Source organism: Mobula hypostoma, chromosome 20 (genome assembly GCF_963921235.1).
Source record: "Mobula hypostoma chromosome 20, sMobHyp1.1, whole genome shotgun sequence".
NCBI classification, from domain to species: Eukaryota; Metazoa; Chordata; class Chondrichthyes; order Myliobatiformes; family Myliobatidae; genus Mobula; species Mobula hypostoma.
The window spans coordinates 14,889,003-14,913,786 of record NC_086116.1 but is presented as its reverse complement, the minus strand read 5'-3'; the positions used below and the strand labels follow the sequence as shown (position 1 = coordinate 14,913,786).

Genomic DNA, 24,784 nt, shown 5'->3' with positions numbered 1-24,784 from the left:
ATAGTGGATGCATTAGTGATAATTTTTCAAAACTCGTTAGATTCTGGACTAGTTCCTGAGGATTTGGAGGGTGGCTAATGTAACCCCACTTTTTAAAAAAGGAGGGAGAGAGAAACCGGGGAATTATAGACCGGCTAGCCTAACGTTGGTGGTGGGGAAACGGCTGGAGTCAGTTATCAAAGATGTGATAACAGCACATTTGGAAAGCGGTGAAATCATCGGACAAAGTCAACATGGATTTGTGAAAGGAAAATCATGTCTGACGAATCTCATTGAATTTTTTGAGGATGTAACTAGTAGAGTGGATAGGGGAGAACCAGTGGATGTGGTATATTTGGATTTTCAAAAGGCTTTTGACAAGGTCCCACACAGGAGATTAGTGTGCAAACTTAAAGCACATGGTATTGGGGGTAAGGTATTGATGTGGATGCAGAATTGGTTAGCAGACAGGAAGCAAAGAGTGGGAATAAACGGGACCTTTTCAGAATGGCAGGCGGTGACTAGTGGGGTACCGCAAGGCTCAGTGCTGGGACCCCAGTTGTTTACAATATATATTAATGACTTGGATGAGGGAATTAAATGCAGCATCTCCAAGTTTGCGGATGACACGAAGCTGGGTGGCAGTGTTAGCTGTGAGGAAGATGCTAAGAGGATGCAGAGTGACTTGGATAGGTTGGGTGAGTGGGCAAATTCATGGCAGATGCAATTTAATGTGGATAAATGTGAAGTTATCCACTTTGGTGGCAAAAATAGGAAAACAGATTATCTGAATGGTGGCCGATTAGGAAAAGGGGAGGTGCAACGAGACCTGGGTGTCATTATACACCGGTCATTGAAAGTGGGCATGCAGGTACAGCAGGCGGTGAAAAAGGCGAATGGTATGCTGGCATTTATAGCGAGAGGATTCGAGTACAGGAGCAGGGAGGTACTACTGCAGTTGTACAAGGCCTTGGTGAGACCACACGTGGAGTATTGTGTGCAGTTTTTGTCCCCTAATCTGAGGAAAGACATCCTTGCCATAGAGGGAGTACAAAGAAGGTTCACCAGATTGATTCCTGGGATGGCAGGGCTTTCATATGAAAAAAGACTGGATGAACTGGGCTTGTACTCGTTGGAATTTAGAAGATTGAGGGGGGATCTGATTGAAACGTAAAAAATCCTAAAGGGATTGGACAGGCTGGATGCAGGAAGATTGTTCCCGATGTTGGGGAAGTCCAGAACAAGGGGTCACAGTTTGAGGATAAAGGGGAAGCCTTTTAGGACCGAGATTAGGAAAAACTTCTTCACTCAGAGAGTGATGAATCTGTGGAATTCTCTGCCACAGGAAACAGTTGAGGCCAGTTCATTGGCTATACTTAAGAGGGAGTTAGATATGGCCCTTGTGGCTACAGGGGTCAGGGGGTATGGAGGGAAGGCTGGGGCGGGGTTCTGAGTTGGATGATCAGCCATGATCATAATAAATGGTCGTGCAGGCTCGAAGGGCCGAATGGCCTACTCCTGCACCTATTTTCTATAATACATATTTTGCAGTACATCCCTTTGTGATGGCAGTTTCCATAGATATTGCATTAGCCTTTATTCATTGGTTAGGGCATTTAAGACATTTGGATCTAAATTTTGGGTTCAAACTGATATTTAGATCTTTGCGGTCAAAAGTTAGTGAAATTTGTTTGAATGGCAGCTTATATCTCTCACCTGCCTCAGTGTCCAGATTGTACAGCTTTAACAGTAGACAGGTCATTCAATATATATATTGAAAAAGCAAGATGCTATCTTGGTAAGGCCCTTCTCCTGGATTAAAGTCTGAAAGGAATTAAGAAAAAGAGAAACTGATGCAGGAGTAACACATCAAAAGTTGACCTGTTTTCTCATTGATCCACTGATTACTTAAAAGCTTTCTGAAAAATATCAGCTACCACTATTTGCAGTCTTTCCACTTCTTAGAGGCCAAAACTCTGTCATGTTTTTCCCGGACCATTTTTTTTTTTGCAAATTCCCATTGTAGTGCTTCTGAGGAATTAATCAAACTTGCCTTTGTAGAACTGTAAAAACTCTTGTGTCATGGATTCTCCAGACAACCATTTATGTTCACAATTGAAAGTTCACCAACCATGCATGCGTAGCTTTTAGGGAGCTCAGTCCTGAGTTTCAGTATAGATGAGGCCAGTGTAGCTGTACAAGGGATGGCTCAGATTACGTTCCTTGCTTCCTCACATACATCTAATGGAGACACGAGCATAATTTCCACTTGTTTAATAAACTAAAGCTTACCTGTTTTGTACCAGGGTGCAATAATCTCTCATTTTGGCTCTGTAATACTCTGTTAAATCACTAAGCCAGTTGACTTTAATTGTCTGCTGAATTATCTTGTAATCAATTTTTACCTTTGGGGATTAATACCTATGATATTGAACTTGGTTCTGGCATCTTTGAATAATCTCCCCCTCCTAGTACCTCTTTCCCACCCACGCCTCGGGATTTTTGAATAGGATATTTCTCTACTCTCCAGCTGCATGAGAACAGAATCACATTTTTTAGAAATCAGTTATGTAAAGGAAAGCTCGTCCTCAAAGGACTACAATATAATTTCTGTCATTTTATCATAATTGCAGATAAAGCTGATTATAACTAATTGCATACTGATCTACTTTGGAAATTAATTTAACACTTTCTTCCAAATAATGATTTTTTTTTCATCTGTTCTTTTCTCTTTAAATATTCGTGACTTAGAATTTTAAAATTAGAGTAATAATTTGATACATTAATCTTCGGAGTCAGTAATTTTATATCACTTCACAGTCTTTGGGTTGCAAATGAATTGTATTTTAATTCTCAAAAATGTATTTAAAAAGCATTAGCCATTACGTGATAATTAAGAAAGATGAGTACAAAGGAAATAACACATAGAACATTTCTGTAATGAACTGAAAAATGTTAATCTTGTCCTGTTTAGTGATGAGGTGCAGAATTGCAGCTAAAACCCTTGGAGAATTGAAGCAAATGAATTTGGTAGTGGATGTAATTAAGACACATTGTGAAGCATTGAGAATAAGAATGTTATCTATCTATTTCATCAAAAGCTGATTATTAAATGTCAAAAGAAAAATTCTGGTTATGGGCTGTATTAAACAATCTTAAGATGAATTTGCCTGTGCTGAAATGAAGTAAAATGCCTAACTCGGGCCACACGAGACGTCATCCCATAATTTTCAGTTGCAGACCTCTACAAAAATATCAATACTAATAAGAACTTGCACTTACAAATTGAAAAGTTGTTTGGATTACATATAGGAAGGTGCAATATACACGGTTGTAATATTATAAACATAAGAGATTCTGCAGATGCTAGAAATAGATTCAGAAAAGTACAGCACAGAAACAGGCCCTTTGGCCCATTTAAACTGTGCTGAACCATTTCAACCACCTGGTCCCATCGACCTGCACCTGGACCATGTGCCTATCCAAGCTTCTCTTAAATGTTGAAATTGAGCTCGCATGCCCCACTTGCTCTACCAGTTTATTCCACGCTCTCACAACCCTCTGAATGAAGAAGTTTCCCCTCATGTTCCCCTTACACTTTTCACCTTTTACCCTTAACCCATGAAGTCCCACCCACCCTCAGTGGAAAAAGCCTGTTTGCATTTACCCAATCTTTCCCCCTCATAATTTTGTATACCTCTATCAAATCTCCCCTCTATCTTCTATGTTCCAAGGAATAAAATCCTAAAATCTTGAGCAACACACATGGAATGCTGGACAAACTCAGCAGGCCAGGCAGCATCTATGGAGAGGGAAAAGTTTCAGGTCGAGGTGCTTCATCAGGACCGTAAAGAAAAGGGGAAGAAGCCAGTATAAGAAGATGGGGGAGTAGATGGAGAACAAGCTGGCTGGTGATAGATGAAAACAAGTTGGGGTGAAGGTGAGTGGGTGAGAAAAGAAGGTGAGAAGCTGGGAGGTGATAGGTGGAAGAGAAAAAGGGCTGAAGAAGAAGGAATCTGATAAGAGAGGACAATCAACCGTAGAAGAAAGAGAAGGAAGAAGGGCACCAAAGGAATATGATGGGCAGGTGAAGGAAAAGGAAGGGATGAGAGGAGAACCAGAATGAGGAATGGGAAAAGAAAGAAGGTGGAGGGGGAATAAATTACTGGAAGCTGGAAAAGTCAATTTTCGTGCTAACAGGTTAGAAGCTATCTTGTCAAAATATGAGGTGTTGCTCCTCCAACCTGCAAGTGGACTCATTGTGACAGTAGAGGAGGTTGTGGAACAACGTATGGGAATGGGAAGTTGAATTAAAATGGGTGCCCTCCAGGAAATTCCATCTTATGTGGTGGATGGAGTGAAGGTGCTTAACGAAGCAGTCGCCCAATCTACATTGGGTCTCACCGAGGCCGCTCAGGGAACACGAGATGACTGCTGTAATATCATGAGATTAGTTTGAGTACGATATTCACTAATTCTTAAAAGGAGTTTTGCTCTATTTTGCTGAACACAAGATAATCAAATGGTGACAGGAAGATGCACCTGTAGTGCGATTCAGTATGATCTATAATCTCAGCGCCACTGCTCTGCTGTTATCCTATATCTTTGACTTCCCCAATATATAAATACCTATCAATTTCTGTCTTGAATATGGCTAGCAATTGAACCTCCACAACTCCCTTGAATAGAGACTTGCAAAGGCTTGCTAATCCATTGGTGAAGAGATTTCATCCATCTCAGGTAGCCTGCCATTAATTTTGAGTGGTGAGATGTGGTTCTGGACACCCAAACCACCAAAAGTATTAAGTCCGCATCTACCTTGTAAAGCCCTTTAGAATTTTTGTACATTTCAGTAACACTCCTGATACATGCACATACACACAGATGCACTCCACTCCTGACCCCATGAATGGGATAAGCTGAAAATGGTCCCAAAGTATTTTCACATCAATCATCCTTGGAATGGAGGAAGTGGTGTGAAGGCAAACCATGTGATACTCTTCTCAAGCGAGGATTGGTTACATGCGTGGAATACATCGAAGGGACAACCTACTGTAGGCCTAGTAGGCTTGTTGAGGTTTTCAGAATATCAAATGTCGTGGCGTTAAGTGTAAAAGGTGGATAATCAAATCCAGAGTGATCACTGGAACTTGATTACCTCTTCATTTTCTCCTGTTATCCATTTGTGCATTTCTTCTTCCAAATACTAAACTCTTTGAGTTATGTTCAAAGGCTTATTCTTTCAAATTCTTCTGAAGTCTGTCTATGGTCAAATCAAAGTCATTACTCTCACAATTTTATTCTCTGGAGATCACACCCAAAACTTAACAGCCTTACTTGGCAGCCATTGTGACCTAGCAGACTCCTATGGAGGGACAGTCTGTTGGATGGCATCCAGTTGTATGAGACTTATGAAGGCTATTTGGGAAATGCAAAGCCCCAGCACCAACAAATCTTACCTTTCAGGGGGCAGACATATGCTTTCCTTTGAACAGATGGCTTCTTGTGACCTTGGTCTTGCACACTAAAAACTGTCACTTTGCACTCCTTGCTGCCTGCTGAGTAAATGAGTTTCACTCTCTAGCAGGGGTCCAATAACATATTGCATTTTGAACTTGGAAATGGCTGTTTTAGGATCTCATCCAAAATACTTTACAGAAATACTGTATGATATCTGTAAAGATGGTGCATGGATTTTCCTTGCCCTATATTTTGATCCAGTTGAAAAAAACTTCATGTTGCTAATGCTTTTGTTGTATTCTCTGGATCGACACATAACGCCAAATCCGAGGCACATGCTTACTTTGAAAATACAATTTTTCTCATTTATTTGCTCTACACATGAAGTTCAGTACAGGCAGTAGGATACCTGCATTGTTGCTTTATTCCAAAGTGGATCCTGTTAGTTCACTGTAAGTTATCTACAGTCTATAGTGTATTTTTACTCTGAATTATCAAGTATATGATTTATTAGAGGGTGGGCAAATTACACATTGCCATGCAATTCATTGTACTTCCGTAAATCCTCAGGTCATCCCAGAGTGCTTCACATTCCGTTAGTTAATCTAATGGTGTTGGGGAGGGGGGAGAATGCAAAGTTACAGGTGAACTGTATGTGGCAGCAGATTTAAACACAGCAAATCCATAAACTGGACATTTGACCTGTCTGTACCAGTGTTCAAAGCTTCCAGCTCCTAGCAGTGAATGCCACTAATAGACTATCCTGCTCCAACCACGTAGATGCCATTGCTAAGAAAGAGCACTAGGTCTCTACTTCCTCAGGAGGTGAATGAAATTCAGTGTGTCCTTTCACAAACACCAATTTTTATTGATGCACCATAGAAAGCATCCTATCCGGATGCATCTCGGTTTGGTACGACAACTGTTCTACCAAGGACTCTGTTTATACTTCTTGTTCACTTTGTAAAGCAGCCAACATAATCAACGACCCCACCCACCATGGACATCAACATTTCTTTCCCCTCCTATCAGGTACCTAAAAACATGTACCACCAGACTTATGGACAGTCTTTGTCCTGATAGTGTAAGACTATTCAATGTTTCCCACGTAAAATCAAATGGAATCTTGCTCACAATCTACCTTATGTCCTTGCACCATATCATTTACCTCCACTGTACTTTCTCTGTACTGTTAATATTTTATTCTGCATTCTGTTGTTTTCCATTGTACTACCTGAATGCACTGATGTAACTGAAATGATTTGTACAAGTTGCATGCAAAGTAAAGCTTTTCTTAGTTCTCCATACAAAGGACCATAAAACATGGGAGCAAAATTAGGTCGTTTGACCTTTTGAGTCTGCTCTGCCATTTGATCATGGCTGATTTATTTTTACTCCCAGCCCTATTCTCCTGCCTTCTCCCTGTAACCTCTGACACCCTTACTAATCAAGAGCCTATCAACCTCTGCTTTAGTGACTTGGTTTCTGCAGTCATCTGTGGCAACGAATTCCACAGATTCATCACCCCCTGGCTAAAGGAGTTCCTTCTCACCTCTGTGCTAAATGGACATCGTTTTATTCTGATGTTGTGCTCTCTAGTCCCAGAATCTCTCACTACTGGAAACATTGTTTCCATGGCCTTTCAATATTTGGTAGGTTTCAATTAGATTCCCCCTTCATCCTTCTAAACTCCAGTGAATACAGATTGAGAACCATCAAACTCTGCTCATGTATTAACCATACAGTCCCCATGACATTCTCGTAAACCTCCTCTGGACCTTCTCCAGGGCCAGAACATCATTCCTTAGATATGGGACCCAAACTGCTTACAATTATGACAATAATAAACAAATATTAATATTTCTAAATGAAAGATCTTTAAAAGGGCAGATTTTCTACACATAAGTAACAGGAAAGATAATTTGCTGAAGTCGGAGAGATAAACCTTCCTCTTAAGAGTTGCTGCTAACTGAATCACATGAATTTTCCTTGATTAGTGGAGTGAGTTGGAGATAATTCTTCGTTGGCTTTATGCGCCAGGTTTAAAAAGCGACTGGGAACTTTCGGGACTTCTCTGCCAAGCGGGAGATTGCTGGGGTTATTACTAAATTGGCAAGGGACAGTAAAAGAAGCGAGTTGTGAGTGAAGGGCTATTGTTGGAGTGGTCCAGTGTTCGTGGTTAAGCTTGGTCTCAAAAGGCCTGGATGAGAACAGGTGGAGGCTGGGGGGCTGAGTCATTTAGTTGATTGTAGAACTTAAGAGTTAGAAGTTCAAGTCCAAGGTATAGCAATTATAGGCAGGAATGAGGTGGAATGCTCCTCCTGGAAAATGTGGGATTGCAGAGTACTTAAAGGTCTCCCTGATGACTACATGTGTAGGAGGTCAAGAAGCTGGAGCTGGATGTGCTCAGGATCGTCCAGGAGGCTGAAAACCTCATCGATGAGACTTTGACTGAGGTAGTTGTACCCAGACTCCAGGCTTCAGACAGTTGATGAATGGCCAACAGGAGAAATAAGAATAAACAGTTAGAGTAGGGTTCTCCCGTGGCCATTCCCCACAGCAGCATGTTTACCCCTTTGGATAGTATTGGAGGGGTGGGGGATGCCCTATCCGGGCACAGCAGCTGCAGCGAGGCCAGTGACACTGTGGCCAGCGCAAGGATCAGCAGGGAAGGGTAAAGTCAGGTAGAGCGATAGTGATAGGAGACTCAAAGACTTAGTGGGATAGACAAGAGATTCTGTGGCCATGAATGAGACAGTAGGATGGTGTGTTGCCTCCCGGTTGCTTGGTCCCAGGATGTCTCAGAGTGGCTGAAGAATTCTCAAGAGGAAGAGTGAGCAGCCAGAGGTCATGGTGAACAATTGGCATCAATGACATTGGTAGAAAGGGGGAGGAGGTCCTGTGCAGTGAGTGTAGGGAACTAGAGAAGAGGCAGAAGAGCAGGACCTCCAGGGTAATAATCTCTGGATTACTCCCAGTGCCACATGCTAGTCAGGGCAAGAATAGGATGATAGTACAGATGAATGAATGGCTGAGGAACTGATGCAGGGGACCAGGGTTTCAGATTTCTGAATCATTGGGATCTTTTCTGGGGAAGTTATGACATGTACGAAGAGGAAAGTTTACACCTGAACCTGAGGTGAAACAATCTCCCTACAGGCAGGTTTGTTACAGCTGTTGGGAAGGGTTTAAAATCATTTGGCAGGGGTATGGGAACTGTAGCGATAGGGATCAGGATACTTGGCATACAAGTAGATGCAGTGTGTGGTGAGACTGAGGAAGGACCAGCAGATGATAGGGAACAATTGCAGTCAATGGGATAAGCTGAAATGTAACACGGGAGCAACATTGAAAAGGGGATGAATACAGGACTGAAGGTGTTATATTTCAATGCATGTAGTATACGGAATATGGTAGATGATCTTGTAGCGCAGTTAGAGTTTGGCAGGTACGACGTTATAGGTATTAGTGAGTTGTGCCTGAACGAAGATCATAGTTGAGACCTTAACATTCAAGGATACATATTGATTGAAAGGACAGGTAGAGGGGGTAGGATACTCTATTGGTTAAAAAAAAAATCAAATCTGTAGAAAAAGGTGACATAGGATCAGAAGTTGTAGAATCCTTGTGGGTAGAGTTAAGGAACTGCAAGGTTAAAAGGAACTTGATGAGAGTTATATACAAGCCTCTGAACAGTCGCTAGGATGTGAGCTACAAATTACAATGGGAGATAGAAAAGGCATGTAAAAAGGGCAATTTTACAATAGTCATGGGGGAATTTCAATATGCAAGTAGATTGGGAAAATCAGATTGGTGCTGGATCCCAAGAGAGGGAATTTGTAGAATGCCTACAAGATGACTTTTTAGAGCAGCTTGTGGTTCAGCCCACCAAGAGGAAAGGCAATTCTGGATTGAGTGTTGTGTAATGAACCAGATTTGATTAGGGAGCTTAAGATAAAGGAACCCTGAGGAGGTAGTGATAATAATATAATAGAATTCACCCTGCAGTTTGAGACGGAGAAGATAATGTTAGATGTATCAGTATTACAGTGGAGTAAGCAGAATTAGAAGAAAGCAGAAATTTAATTGAAAGGGAACACTAGCAGGGTATCAGGAATAACAGCAGAACAGAATAGCTGCCATTTCTGGGGGCAGTTTGGAAGGCACAGGATAGATACATCCGAGAGATGAAGAAATCTTTTGAAAGGACGATGAGACAACTGTGGATGACAAGGGAAGTCAAAGACAGCATTAAAGGAAAAGAAAGGGCATATAATATAGCAAGAATTAGTGGGAAGTTAGAGAATCTGGAAGCTTTTAAAAACCAACAGAAGACAATTTAAAAAGCCATCAGGAGAGAAAAGATTAAATATCAAGGTGTAAGCTAGCCAACGATATAAAAGAGGGTACCAAAAGTTTTTTCAGAAAAAAATGGGTAAAAGTGAGGCAAGAGTCAATATCGGACCACTGGAAAATGATGCTGGAGAGGTAGTAATGGGGGACAAAGAAATGGCAGGTGAACTTCATCACTGTCAAAGACACTAGCAGTATGGAAGTTCAAGAGTATTGGGGGAAGAAGTGAGTCTAGTTGCTATTACTAAGGAGAAGGTGTTTTGGAAGCTGAAAGGTCTGAAGATGGACCAGTTGGACTGCACCCCAGGGTTTGAAAGAAGTAGCTGAAAAGATTATAGAGGAATTAGTAATAATCTTTCAAAAATCACTAGATTCTGGAATGGTTCTGGAAGACTGGAAAGTTGTAATGTCACTCTTTAAGAAGTGAGAGAGGCAGAAGAATGGAAATTATCAACCACTTAGTCTGGCTTCGGTGGTTGGGAAGATGTTGGAGCCCATTATTAACAATGAGATTTTGGGGTACTTGGAAGCACATGATAAAATAGGCCAAAGTCAGCATAGTTTCTTTAAGGAGAAATCTTGACTGACAAAACTATTGGAATTCATTGAGGAAATAACAGGTTGGATAGACAAAGGAGAGTCAGTGGATGTTGTTTACTTGGATTTTCAGAAGACCTTTGACAAGGTGCTGCACATGAGGCTGCTTAACAAGGTAAGAGCCCATGGTGTTACAGAAAGATACTAGCATGGATAGAAGATTGAATGACTGGCAGGAGGCAAAGAGTTGGAGTAAATGGTCCTTTTCTGACTGGCTGCCAGTGACTAGTCACGTTCCGCTGGTGTTGGTGTCAGGACTGCTTGTTTTCATGTTTCATGACAATGATTTGGATGATGAAATTTATGGCTTTGTGGCTAAGTTGGCAGATGATATTAAGGTAGATGGAGGGGCAAGTAGTGTTGAGAAAGCAGGCAGTCTGCAGAAAGACTTGGACAGTTTGGGAGAATGGGCAAAGAAGTGGCAGATGGAATATAGTGTAGGAAAATATGGTCATTCTCCTTGGTAGAAGGAATAAAGATGTAGACTATTTTCTGAAAATAAACCCGAAATACAAAAGGATTTAAGAATCCTTGTGCAGTATTCCCTAAAGGTTAACTTGAAGGATGAGTCAGTGATAAGGAAGGCAAAATGCAATGTTAGCATTCATTTTGAGAGGACTAGAATATAAGAGCAAAGATGTAATGCTGAAGCTTTATAAGGTATTGGTCACACTACACCTGGAGTATTGTGAGCAATGTTGGGTCACTTATCTAAGAAAAGATGTGCTGGCATTGGAGAGGGTCCAGAGGAGGTCTGTGAGAATTATTCCGGGAATGAAAGGGTTGAGGTACGAGGATTGCTTGATGGCTCTAGGTCTGTACTCACTAGAGTTTAGAGGAATGAGGTGGGATCTTATTGAAACCTATCGAATATTGAAGTCCTAGATAGAGTGGATGTGGAGAGGTTATTTCCTATAGTAGGAGAGTCTAGGACCAGAGGACACAGCATTAGAATAAAGGGGCATCCATTTAGAACAGAGATGAGGAGGAACTACTTCTGCCATAGGGTAGTGAATCTGTGGAATTCAATGTCACAGACAGCTGTGTAGGCCAAGTCATTGAGTATATTTAAAGCAGAGGCTGATAAGTTCTCAATTAGTCAGGGGGTCAAAGGTTACAGGGAGAAGGCCGGAGAATGGGGTTGAGAGGGATAGGAAATCAAGCACAATGGAATGGCAGAGCAGACTCGATGAGCCGAATGACCTAATTTTGTTCTTTTGTCTTGTGGTCTTATTTCTTCCTCCCCGTCTTCTAACTTCTTTTGATCTTTTCCTTATTGAATCTATAACTGTACTTACAGTTCACATTAATTACATTTCTGTTCAGTATTATTCTATTATTGTCACTGTAATGGAATTCTTGTAGAAAGTCAGCATTTTACCAATGCCATCTATTATTATTCAGAAGTAACACTGTTGGGAAACATATTCTACAGCTATGCACAATTGGACCCACAATACTTTTATTCAAAAATATACAGTATAATGAAAACTTGTTTCTTTAGTAACTTGAAAGGCCATTTTAGTTGATCATATTTCTCTTTTTATTTTAAGGTTCTGATTTTATAAAGACTTCTACAGGAAAAGAAGGGGTAAATGCCACATTCCCTGTTGCCCTGGTGATGGTGAGGGCCATCAAAGACTATTACAGGAAGACGGGCTATAAGGTACAGCAGCAAAAGGGGAAATACTTGCAACTGCAAATTCATGTATAACTTGTTCGGCATAATTCTATGTATATTTTTGGGGGAAATTACTTATTCACTTAAAATGAAAGTTGATTTTAATGAACAGTAGCTAAGAAGTTCCTAAATTCCATGAGAAAGAAATGAGTAAGATATCATTCTGCAACCTAATTGGTTGAAGACTGGGGATCTTTGTGGGCTATATGAGTTGGGGATTGACTGCCAGAAATTTTCCTACTTGTGGATTAGAGTGGTGGGGTTGAGGGCCCCAGTTGGGGTAATAGTGTGATGGTTGTGATAGAGATTGAGTTTTGGCAAACTTCCGAAGAAGAAACCGATATTCATGCAATCAGGTTGGAGGGTACCCAGACAATGTAAGATGTTGCTCCTCCACCCAAAGGGTGGCTTTATCTTGGCATGAAAGGAATCCAAGGACCAACACATTATAATCTGTCTGGGTACCCTCCAACCTGATGACATGAATATCAATTTCTCCTTCCGGTAAACAAATTTTCTCTCTCTCCCCCTTCCCATTCCCCACTCTGACCTTTTACTTCTTCACACTGCCTATTACTTCCCCCTGGGTCCCCTCCTCCTCCCCTTTCTCCTATGGTCCACTTTCCTCTCCTATCAAATTCCTGCTTCATGATCTCTCCCACCCACCTGACTTCACCTATCACCTTCCAGCTAGCTCCTTTCCCCTCGCCCACCTTTCTATTCTGGCATCTTCCCCCTTCCTTCTCAGTCCTGAAGAACAGGCTCAGCCCGAAATGTCAACTATCTATTCATTTCCATAGATGCTGCCTGACCTGCTGAGTTCCTCCAGCAATTTGTGTGCATTGTATTGGATTTCCAGCATCTGCAGACTATCTCATTTTTAAAATTAATGTTTTTCTTATGAATACTACTTGTGTCTCACGTGCCAGTGACACTGCTGCAAGTAAGTTTTCCACTGCACCTGTGCTTACATGTACTTGTGCATATGACAATAAACTTGACTTTGACAAAGCCTCCCTTTTCTATAAATACAACCGTTTTATAATAAAAGCCAGCACGTTGTTTGCCTTTGTAACCACTTGTTGGACCTGCCCGTTAATTTTTGTGATCCATGCACTGGAACACTAGATACCTCAGAAACTCACTCTTTTTTGTGTTTACAATTCCAGATGTTGTAGCCTTTGAACAATTTAAGTTTTCCTTTTGTGTTTAGCTCATCAGTAACCTGAGCCTGATTACAGTTTCTCGTGTTGGATTATAACTACTGGAAGTGATTCAACATGACAATTTTATAAATACAACTTGGATTCATTTGTAAAACTCAAGGCTTTTCATGCTGACAGCTACTCCACAACTTGTAAGCAGAGAGTTAGATGACGAACCAGGAGTTATGTTGTAAAATATGCTACGAGCTTCCAGTTAAAATGGTGCCACCAAACGCATGTGGCAGCTCACTGCCAGTTAAGAAGTTAAGAAATCTCACTAAAAAAACCTTTTCTGAGGTAAATTGTGTTAAATTATCGCCGCAAACAGTGAGGGGGCGAGCAATGGTGAAGCGAGTTCAGGGGATGAGTTGGGATGGTGTGTTGTAGAATCATTGCAGATGGAGTTCCGATGCCCGCACAACTGGCCCTGGTGTGAGGTTGGATATCTGGGCGCCGAGCTGATTTGAAGAGCTTAAGAGCTGCTTTGGGCTGGCTGGTGAAATATGGGCCTGGAGTGATTTGGTGGGTGGCGTGGTTCAAGCCCCAAGCCTTTCACAGCGGCTGGGTCCTCGTATGAGGTACAATCCGCTGTTTAGACAGTTTAAACACCAGCCCAGCTTGAAGGCAAGAGACAATTTTGCTTGCTCACTGCGATGTTCACTCCTCTCTCCAGGATTCCGGAGCCTTTTGTTGTTCTGTTGTTTGGTCAATTTAAATGCTGGCCCAGACAGACTGAAAATACAGGATGTTGGATCAGAGGCGAGAGCCGATTTCGCTCATTCTCCACAGTAGTCACTCTTCTGTCCATGGTGCCGAGGGTATGAGGACTGCTCTGCCTGCTGTGCTCCGTGCCCGCTAACATGAAGAGCTGACAAGCAAGGCTTTGGGCCTACTCCGGTCTACTCATGGTTCGGATCTGAGGGCTCAGTTTGGTTCATAATGTTGTTATTTGTTTCAGTTGTTTGCGTGAGTTGTGTATCTTTTTCTTTCTCCTGCGCATCGGGTGTTGGTCTTTTTTTTCTTGGTTTCTTGCTTTATGGCTACCTGCAAGCAAACAAATCTCAAGGTTATATAATTTATACATTCTTTGATAATAAATTCTTTGAATCTTAAAAATAGGGAAGGTAGAGGGTTAAATGATTCAGGATTATATTGGAGCAAGAATTTTTCCAGTGTGATCTCACTGAATGGCAGGACAGGCTCAATGGACGACACCATTTTGAAATCAGTGTTTTAAAGGGAATCCTTATGTAGAAGCTGACTCTTTGGATGTAGTTTCCTAAGAATTGTATTTTGCTTTGCAGGTTGGATTTAAGCCAGCAGGGGGTATTCGCACAGCGAAGGATGCACTGTCTTGGCTGATACTGATCAAAGAAGAGCTGGGAGACTGCTGGCTAAATCCGAATCTCTTCCGATTGGGTGCCAGTTCTTTACTGACTGACATTGAAAGACAGGTTAGGATTTCAGCAGCAACTTATCTTTCGGTTTCATAATGCTGGTTATGTTTGGCAATTTCTTGTACCTGCTGAGAATGTGTATTAAATGCTTAATCATTTACATCTTTTGCTCGTAGATATGCTGAAATGTGTTTAATTTTTTTTTCTTCAGATCTATCATCATGTAACAGGAAGGTATGCAGCAGCTCATGAATTGCCAATGGCTTAAAAGAACGTGTATTACTGCCTGTCAGAAAATAGCCCAGGATTCTCATTCCTAAATCACTCTTCGTTTCTGATTTTTTTTTCTTTTTCCAGAGTTTTGAAAACACTTCTGTTGCAATTTTAAAAAGCATAAATTTTGCTGTTTTTCATGCCAATTTTTCACATGACGTGTTCTGAACAAATCTGCCTGCTGTGCTAACTTGTATATATTTTAACGTACTTTGGTCAAGTGGGATTTAAGAACGCAAACACGAGGAAATCTGCAGACGCTGGAAATTCATTTTGATAATTTATACTGAGAATTTTCTGAACAATTTAATTTCTTATTGAGATAGTGAAGGGTTTGTCCTTTAAGGGCTATATGTGGCAAATCATTCTGTGAAATAATTTTATTTTATCGCCACTACACAATACACACTATAGTGATGCTTGCATTTGAGGTCCTTCCTCTCAGGAGACTGGGTTAGTGAAGTGCACTGTGAATTCTGATCCCATTTCTGTCAATGGAGGTCCACTGCTGGAATTACAGGATCACAGAACCTGCCTGTGTGTCAGTCCTTTACTCAATTTGGAGGTAAACTTACCAAATAAGTACAGCTTCATTTAAGCATCTCTGTTAGGAGACATCCTGAGCCTTCCAACAGTCTTCTGCACTGTAGATCATGTTAACCTAAGTAACTAATATCAGCAAATGTTAATAATTTTTTCATGTTTAATAAAAATGAGTATGTTTAAATATATATGTATTCTTTGTTTTCTTTGTTAATTTCTCATTTTAATCACAGATATTAAACCTGTTAATTTCAGTGGTATCAAAATGAATTTTATTTGAGCCAAATTTGTCAAGACATCAGGGAGGCAGGTACTATGTGAGGCATCAAGGATTCTTGGCAAAATTGAAACTGGCATGAATTGGAGAAAAAACTCTTCACTTGCTGGAGTCATGCCATAATGAAGGGAAGAAATGGCGTAGTTCTTACGGCTGAGCTCAGTTCAGCCCAGAACATCATTGCAGGGCTTCCTCAATGCATTTTCTGAGACCCAACAATCTTCCAGGGACTCAGTGACATTCATCGTAGTCCAATGTGAGAATGTCAGCTGATGAAGGATCATCCTCTGTAACTATTAGTGGGATTCCACCACCAAACACATGCCCCCCCACCACCACCCAGAAGGGATTTTCTTTGTGACTCCCTGGTTCCCTTCTCAGGGCAGCTTCCCACGTAACCACAGAAACAACACCTATCCTTTTACCTCATCCCTTCCTGTCACCCCGGCATGAAGAGTCCTGCCGGGTGAGCAGTATAGTGCACTGCATGTGGTGCTCACTTATTTGGTCTCCTCTACATTGGGGAAACCAAAAGCAGTTGAGGTGACTGTTTTTCCTTGCGCTTCCATTTTCTCTGTAAAGCTCTAACCCTGACCTCTCAATTATTCATCACTTTCATTCTACGCCCTGTCCCTCAGTGTAACCTCAAGGAATTGCACCTCATCTCATGCCTGGATGTGAAGAAGAAGAGTCCCACCCAACCCAATGTTACATGACATCTTTATCTGCTAAAGATCAAAGGCAATAGGAGGACAATTCTATAGTTGCGATATATCCACAATGCTTCCTTTGAATCATATATAATTTTTAAACACCTCCAACACTCCAGACGTGCAAAATGAATGTTAATCCCCATCGTTTCTCTAGCTGCAGTCATGTGCATATGCAGACATCTCAAGTGATCCACCCCACCTGTAATGGAAGACCATTGTTCAGAGCTGCATTTTAAGTTCAATCTGCAATCCGCATTCCAAACTGAAGACTGATTGCTATTGAAATTAATATTTAATATATACGCCCTAACAGTCTGCAGCTTTCTAATGCCATGAGAGCAAAAGAAACGGGAACAGGAGTCGGCCATCTGGTCCGTCGAGCCTGCTCTGCCAATCAATAAGATCATGACTGATCTGACCATGGACTCATCTCCACCTACCTGCCTTTTCCCCATAACCCTTAATTCCCCTACAATGCAAACATCTTTCCAACTTTGTCTTTTTTTCGGCGAGTGCATGCCTGTGCGTTTGCATGCATGCATCTGTGCGTGTGTGATGTTGGCGGGACGATGTCTTTTTCATGCCTTTACAAGGTGTGGAGCGAGAGAGAGAGAGACTGTGTGATGCACCAATCCTCACACAAACATTTCGTAGTATTTTCCCCTTTATTTTACAAGGTCGAGTTGCGATCTCGACAGTCAACCCAGCATGGATGGAAAGCCTACTCAGGAGCGGACCCGACTGGGTTTGAACCCAGCAACCTCCGTTCCAGAGTCCAGCGCTGATGTCATTGCACCACCAGCTGGCCAAATCCAACTTTGTCTTAAGTATATTTACTGAGGTAGCCTCCACTGCTTCACTGGGGAGAGAATACCACAGATTCATCACCCCCTGGGAAAAGCAGTTCCTCCTCATCTCCGACCCAGATCTACTCCCCTGAATCTTGAGGCTATGCCCCCTAGCTCTAGTCTCACCTATCAGTGGAAACAACTTTCCTGCCTTGATCTTATCTATCCCTTTCATAATTTTATATGTTTCTATAAGATCTCCTCTCGTTCTTCTGAATTACAGTGAGTACAATCCCAGGTGACTCAATCTCTCCTCATAGTCTAACCCCCCTCGTCTCTGGAGTCAACCTGGTGAACCTCCTCTGCCCCGCCTTCAAAGCCAGTGTATCCTTACTCGAGTACGGAGACCAGAACTGCACGCAGTACTCCCAGATGCGGCCTCACTAGTACCCTGTACAATTACAGCATAACATCCCTGCTCTTAAATTCAATACCTCTAGCAATGAAGGCCAACATCCAATTTGCCTTTTTGATAGCCTGCTGCACCTGCAAACCAACCTTTTGTGATTCAGACACAAGCACTCCCAAGCCCCTCTGCAATTTTTTTTACCATTTAAATAATAATCTACTCTTCCATTTTTCCTTTAAAATGGATGACCTCATATCTACCAACATTGTATTCCATCTGCCAGACCCTTGCCCACTCAGTTAACCTATTTATACCTCTCTGCAGACTCTCTGTATCTTCTAGACAATTTGCTTTTCCACTCAATTTAGCATCATCGGCAAACTTAGATATACTACACTCGGTCCCCTCTTCCAGATCGTTAATGTATATCATTGCGGGCCCAGCACCGACCCCATGGCACACCGCTCACTACTGATTGCCAACCAGAGTAACACCAATGTATCCCAACTCTCAGCTTTCTATTAGTTAACCAATTCTCTATCCATGCTAATACATCACCCCCAGCTCTATGCATCCCTAGCTTATCGACAAGTCTTTTATGCAGCACCTTATCAAACACCTTCTGGAAATCCAAGTAAATAATGACAATCTGTTCCCCTCTATCTACTGCGCTCCTTATATCCTCAAAGAACACCAGTAAGTTTGTCAAACAGGACTGGCCTTTGCTGAATCTATGCTGCGTCTGCCTGATGGATCCATTTCTTTCCAGCTGCCTTGCCATTTCATCTTTAATAATAGCTTCAAGTATTTTCCCAACCACAGATGTTAAACTAACTGACCTATAGTTACCTTCCTTTTGCCATTCCATCAGGACCAGGGGATTTATCTTTCCTCAGGCCCAAAAGTTTGCTCGGCACTACTTCTTTAGTCTTAGCTAATGTGTCAAGGTAATCACCTCCCACCGCATCCATAACATCTCTCTTTGGCATATTAGACATGTTCTCCACCATGAAGACTGATACAAAATAATCATTCAAAGCCTCTGTCATTTCTTCGTTACCCAACATCAATTCTCACTTCTCATCCTCCAAGGGATCTATGTTCACTTTAGCCACCCTTTTCCACTTTATATAATTTAAAAATCTTTATTATCCGTTTTTATATGTTGTGCTAGTTTATTTTCATAGTCTGTTTTCACTTTATGTTTGCTTTGTTGCTTTTTAAGGTTTTCCCAATCTTCCAGTTTCCCACAACTCTTGGCACCATGGTTTTTCAAGTAATCATCTAGATGCTTTAATGTTGTGAGAGCACTCACCGTCACTACCCACTCAAGCAGAGACTTCTGGATTCCAGCCATTTTCTAAGAAAGATTAAGATCTTTCTCAGATCTTCTCTGAACCCCTTAGCCCTTACCCTAAACCCTCTCTGGTTTTAGATATCAATGCTACAGGAAGAATTCTACTTACCATATTCATACCTCTAAAGACAAACCTGACTAATCCAATCTCTCCTTGTAACTGAAACACTTCATCCCAGGAAATATCCTGGTGAATCTCCTCTGCTCCTTCGTTAACATCCTTTTTTCACATTTATAGGTATATAAACACTGCTAAGACAGGTTAAGAAAAGATTAAGAGACCTGTAAGCAAGGGGAATCTGACAGAACAAATGGTCACCATAGGTATGTTCTGAACATCTCTGACTGGAAGTTGAACCATTGTTGTTGGCTTTTTACCCCATGAGGGGAAAAAATCATTTTATTTGCACTGGAGCAATCTGCAGTAACAACAATATCTGGATCATCTCTCCACATTCTGGACACAAAGTACAAATACAGAGTATATTTGTTATCAAAGTATACAACTTCGAGATTTGTCTTCTTGCAGACAGCCACAAAACAGAGAAACGCTACAGAATCTGTTTAAAGAAAGTCTCCTCACAACAAGACCATCAGACGTGCAGAAAAAAAATCGAGCAACCAGCAAAAAGCAAACAAACAACACACAAAACATCCAACTGTAGAGTTCTCAAAAGTGAGTCCACAGCCACAAGGCATGGGTGAAATCCATGTGATGTCATTCCCCATGCAGTGTTCTTCTTGGAATGTTACAGGAAAAGCAAGCCTGTGGGGCTCCAGAAATCATCATCAATTACACAGTGAAGATAATCCTACACCAACGGGGAGAATGTCCGGAATCTAGACAGACAGCACCTTAGGTCAGGAGGGAACCTGCATCCCTGGGACTGTGTGTCAGTGGCTCTCCTAGCTGCTCATTCCAAGTAACTATACTTACACCTGTTCAGCGTCAGGGACATTGCCAATTAGAGCTACTTTCTTTTGGCTGTGGGTTATAGTTGTTACAAATGAAATGAAAATTGATTAATTGGGAATCCATAACCACTTTGCCAAAGATCCTTTTTGGTCATAAGCATGACTCATTCAGTAAATAAGCTGCCTGATGCTTGTTGAATGGTAGCTGTTTGGGCACACAAAATATGAAATGATCGTTTCAGTTCTGCTCTGATGTTCTCGGGATTTTTCGTTGTTTTGCAACATAACTTTTGTTGCATTGAAAGTTTGGCAAGATGTAGGTCAGCTGCTGTCTGTTTCAGCCAAGTTGTGGTATCGACCAACCCAGCTCCCAGCCTCAGAGAATAAATACTCCTGCAGGTGTGGCAACCAAGTTCATTGAAGCATGTCAAGCCTATTGTAGTCAGAAATCCCATGTACTTCTGCAAAAGTTATCCAAATGACTCAGGGAGATTGAGGAAAGATAAATTCACATTGTATTGTGCAATGCTTTCTAGCTTATCCCAAATTTCACCAATTAAATAAGGAAGTACTTAAGGAGCAGGTCTATGTCAGGCTTACAGTCTGAGCTTCCTATAGACTGTTCCTCATGTAAAAAGTTACAAAATTAAACTGTACCCATGGTATTGAGAAAGCATCAATGGTTTGGCAAGAAATAAGGAAGGTCCCCTAATAAACTCAAATAGTGGAAAATTATTGAAAGTTTGGGGAATTGGGGTCTGTAGGAATCCTATAGAGGAATAGCTGAGGCCATGATTGTATTTTAGGACCTGGTGGCCTAATCCATTTTTCTGTATTCTTATAGGATTATGCACCAGTTGCCCATTTAATGCCAGCAAGAACACTGAACATGGATTATGTGGCAACTCAGTTACATTCATTTGAGCACAATAAGGCACCTTCTGCAATTGTGATTTTGTTCTTAAAATGTTAACTCCAACAAGAGGGCACGGAAAATAGCACTGTAGCTGTAATATAAATATTACAAATTGTATGCCTCTCACTGGAACTACTCCTCTTCTCACTGGTGTTTCCACCCCAGAACTAATTGCTTATGGAAACCTCTCCAGCTTCATTTTTTGGGGCTTAAACTCCAGTGCTTTGAAACTAAAACAACTCGCTTGGAGTAAGGCAACCAGAAGTGCCTACAGGCTGGACATCTCAATCAATAGTGGTATTCTTTCATTTCCTCAGCCAAACTGCCTGCTAGTTTTAACTTCTGCTCATCGGGAAACATGTGGGAAGAATAGATTTCATTACTTAACTTCAAGTCATGTGAAGTGTCATGTACCGTTCAGCTAGGTCTTCGAATATACAATAACAGACTACAACAAATTTAGAGTGGGTCAAATTATATACGCTTTTATTACTTGCAAGGGAAGGTCTACCTCCATACGTTAAGTTGGTAGGCAGCTTCAATTTTACAGCTCAGAACAAAATATTTCTATTCTGTTACAGAGATCAGTAATTCATTAATTTCTTGTCTTTGAGATTGTTCCATCCATAATAGCTTCCATCCTTACCTGCATCTGTGTCATCTGTCTCTAATCAGTCGATTTATCTTTTGAAGCTTATACCCCTCATTTCAGCTGTACCTTGTTTACTTCTGTTAGCAAAACACTACCTGCCATAAACACCTCCCTGCTATAAAACACACACAGACTTCTTGAAAACCTCCCATCCAAACAAACCAGCAAAGCACTCTGGGATCCATTTTGTCGAATTACCATTTACACAAGTTGTAAGTTCATAAAGACTTCAAGGTTGCAGATATATTTCCACATTAATATCTCTGAGAACGTATTAATTTCTAATATGCCTGTGGTCTATTTTAGCGCCATTAACCCCGGCTTGTAGAATGACATACAATTTATAAATGGAACAGGGACTCTTACAACGGATGAAACAGGCTCACAGGTGACTATGGATGAAACCAGCTGATATCAGCGGGTCCTGTAGTCAGTACTGAAGACTGAAGCCCAAAGGTTGATTGGAGGTCCAGACTTTGAGGCCTGATGGCTGAAGCCCTGCATCTGCATGTCTGCAAGTCCACTGGGGAAGTGTGAGGCCTGAGGTATGCAAGTCTGTGAGTTTGCTGGAGGCTGAAGGCCCAGAGGTAGTCTATTCAGGGTTAGAGGATTGTCTGTGTGTGCGAGGGAGAAAAGGGCCTTGCTTTGCCATTGTTATGTTGCTGTTGTTCTGTTGTTGCTTGCGTTGTTGTGCTGAACATTGTGGAAATAAATGCTATGTAGGCACTGGAATGTGTTGTGCCACTTGCCGACTTCCTCCAGCGCATCCTTGAGGTTGTGTTGATTGTTAATGCAAACAATGCATTAAATCTGAATCTGAATATGATCTGAATTAACGTAGATGCCTATACGTAAACTGGCTTCTGATGATTGATAATCTATTGTGATCTGCATAAGAAATTATGTAGTGGGGAGGAGCAGATTAATTCCTCATGATTTAACTGAAAACTTTCCAATACAAAAAGCTAGAGTTTTATCTTTCATAAATCAATTGCGTGACAGACTCATTAGAAATAATTTTTTGGGTCAGGTAGTGTCTGTGTGAAAAGAAATAGTTAACATTTCACATTGGAGGCATCAGAATTGGGAGACAGAAAGATTTTTTAAAAATGAGTTTCACTTATTAGAATGACGTGTGTGGCTTTATTGGAAGTTTTTGCTGAATCTCTTTTGTTGCCTGCTCAAAGTCGAGTTAATCCAAATCACCAGCCTTGGAAAGTGAAAGGGAATTCCATTTAAGGTGGCACACTGGAATGTGTCTGACAGCTTTCTGGTAGTCAAAAAGCAAATAAATCTGACTGAAAGCATTACTAAAAATACAGTTTCTGAGGTAAATTGTGTTAAATTATTGCTGTAAACAGTGAGGGGGCGAGCGATGGTGAGGTGATTTTGAGGGATGAGCCAAGATGGTATGTTGCATAATCATTGTAGAGGGAGTTCCGATGCCCATACAGCTGGTCCAGGTGTGAGGTTGCATCGCTCTGGGCTGTGAGATGAGAAGTTGGGACTCGGGCAGAGAAGATTTGGTGCCCATGCGACTGGCCCGAGAGCGAGATTGGATCGTACTAGGCATTGATCTGATTTGAAGAGCTTGAGAGTGGCTTTGGGATGGACCACGAAATCTGGGTCCAGAGCAAGTTGCTGGGCAGCATGGTCTAGGCCCAGAGCCTTCGTAGCAGTGGAGCCCGGGTCCCAGTGCGAGGTATGATATGCTGTTTAGACAATTTAATCGCTGGCCCAGATCAGCGGCGAGAGTCCATTTCGCTCACTCTCTGCGATCTTTACTCTTCTCTCCAGGGTGCTGTTCCATTGTTTGGTCAACTTAAACGCCAGCCCAGATAGACTGAAAAGGCAGGGTGTTGGCCGGGACGAGAGCTAATGTCGATTGTTTTCCGCGTTGGTCAACTCCATTACATTGAGACTATGAAGACTGCCCTGGCTGCTGTGCTCCATGCCCGCTAATATGATGAACTGATAAGTGAGGCTTTGGGCCTACTCTGGGCTGCTCGGGGGTTCGGATCTATGGACTCAGTTTTGGTTCAGAATGCTGTTGTTGGATTCAATATTCTGCACGGTTTGTATTTTGTTCTTATGCTTGGGCATCGAGTGCTGGTCTTTTATTTTTATTTGTTTTTCCCTTTAATTATGTTCTTTTAGGTTTCTGGCTTTCTGGCTACCTGTGATCAAGCAAATCTCAAGGTTGTATAGTTCATACATTCTTCGATAAGAAATGTACTTGGATCTTGAAACTTGAATTGACAACAGTCAGGATCTTCCACAACTAAAATCTGTTACAGATGCTGTTTGACTCTGAGGAAAGTGTACATATTTACCTTGGATAGAAGTGGCAAATTTGTGACTATTCATAACAGCAGATGGTGCTGAACTGGTGAACTATCCCATTCTCCATTCTCACATAAAAGTGTGCATGGGCCGGGTTACCCGACCCTGTGTCGGCAGTAAACAGAACAATGTTCAGCCCTTGGCTGCAGTGTGATTTGGATTCCTGGAGAAGCCAAATATTGCACGTTCATTTTATTTTTTCCTGGATGTGCTTCTGACCCTGTCAAGTAAGCATCTGGAGTCATGGCAAGGGACAGCGGTGGTGGTGCATCATCAGGGTCCATCATTGAGATGTTTTCTGGCTCTTCCCCATCCTGGGTTAGCAGAACAGGGGCCGGGGGGGCGGGGGTGCAGATAATGTAGGCACTTCATTGAACTATTCAGCTGAAATGACCTGACAGGAGGTGCAGCAGACCAGATCGTGTAGACAGCCGCCCATTTGAGAACCCTGAAGTGAGCTCCTGCCAAGCTGTACTGCGGGTGTGAATGAAGCCATCTGCTTTTGAATTTGCATAACCCATGCTGGTGACAGGTCGACCCATCCTCCATACTAGTTCAGAGCCTAACTCTTGTGAGCACAGTAACCTTGGAGGGTTCTATTTAAAATGTGAGAAAATAGGAGTGAAATTGAGCTGGATGCTTCATAGAAGTCATTAGATGATTTCCTGAAAGGATAGAAGAACTGATTTGTATGATGGTCTGTTTATTTCAATCTGCTGATAAAATTACAAACAGCATAGAGCAAAAGTAGTAAATAGCTTAAATAAATCCTCTAGTGGAGCACTAACACAAAACAACTACACTTTCAGCCTCAGTTAAAATTCAGGAGTTATCATGGGAGTTCCTTCTCTTACTAGCCCAGCGGTGTCACTTCTGCCACTGGCTTCTCAGTGTCAGGTTGTTTATTGTGGGATTTAAACTTCTAT

The 24,784-nt window shown here is 41.7% G+C and overlaps 1 protein-coding gene across 1 annotated transcript in view; it reads left to right on the top strand.

Moving 5' to 3' along the window:
- The window catches only part of dera (deoxyribose-phosphate aldolase (putative)), a 49,794-nt gene extending 34,138 nt beyond the window's left edge, over positions 1–15,656 (top strand). The window contains exons 7-9 of the mRNA XM_063072123.1: positions 11,943–12,055; positions 14,580–14,729; positions 14,884–15,656. Coding sequence (XP_062928193.1) covers positions 11,943–12,055; positions 14,580–14,729; positions 14,884–14,940 — 320 coding nt within the window. The 3' untranslated portion in view covers positions 14,941–15,656. The remainder of the gene's footprint in view (positions 1–11,942; positions 12,056–14,579; positions 14,730–14,883) is intronic.
- The last annotated feature ends 9,128 nt before the right edge of the window (positions 15,657–24,784 follow it).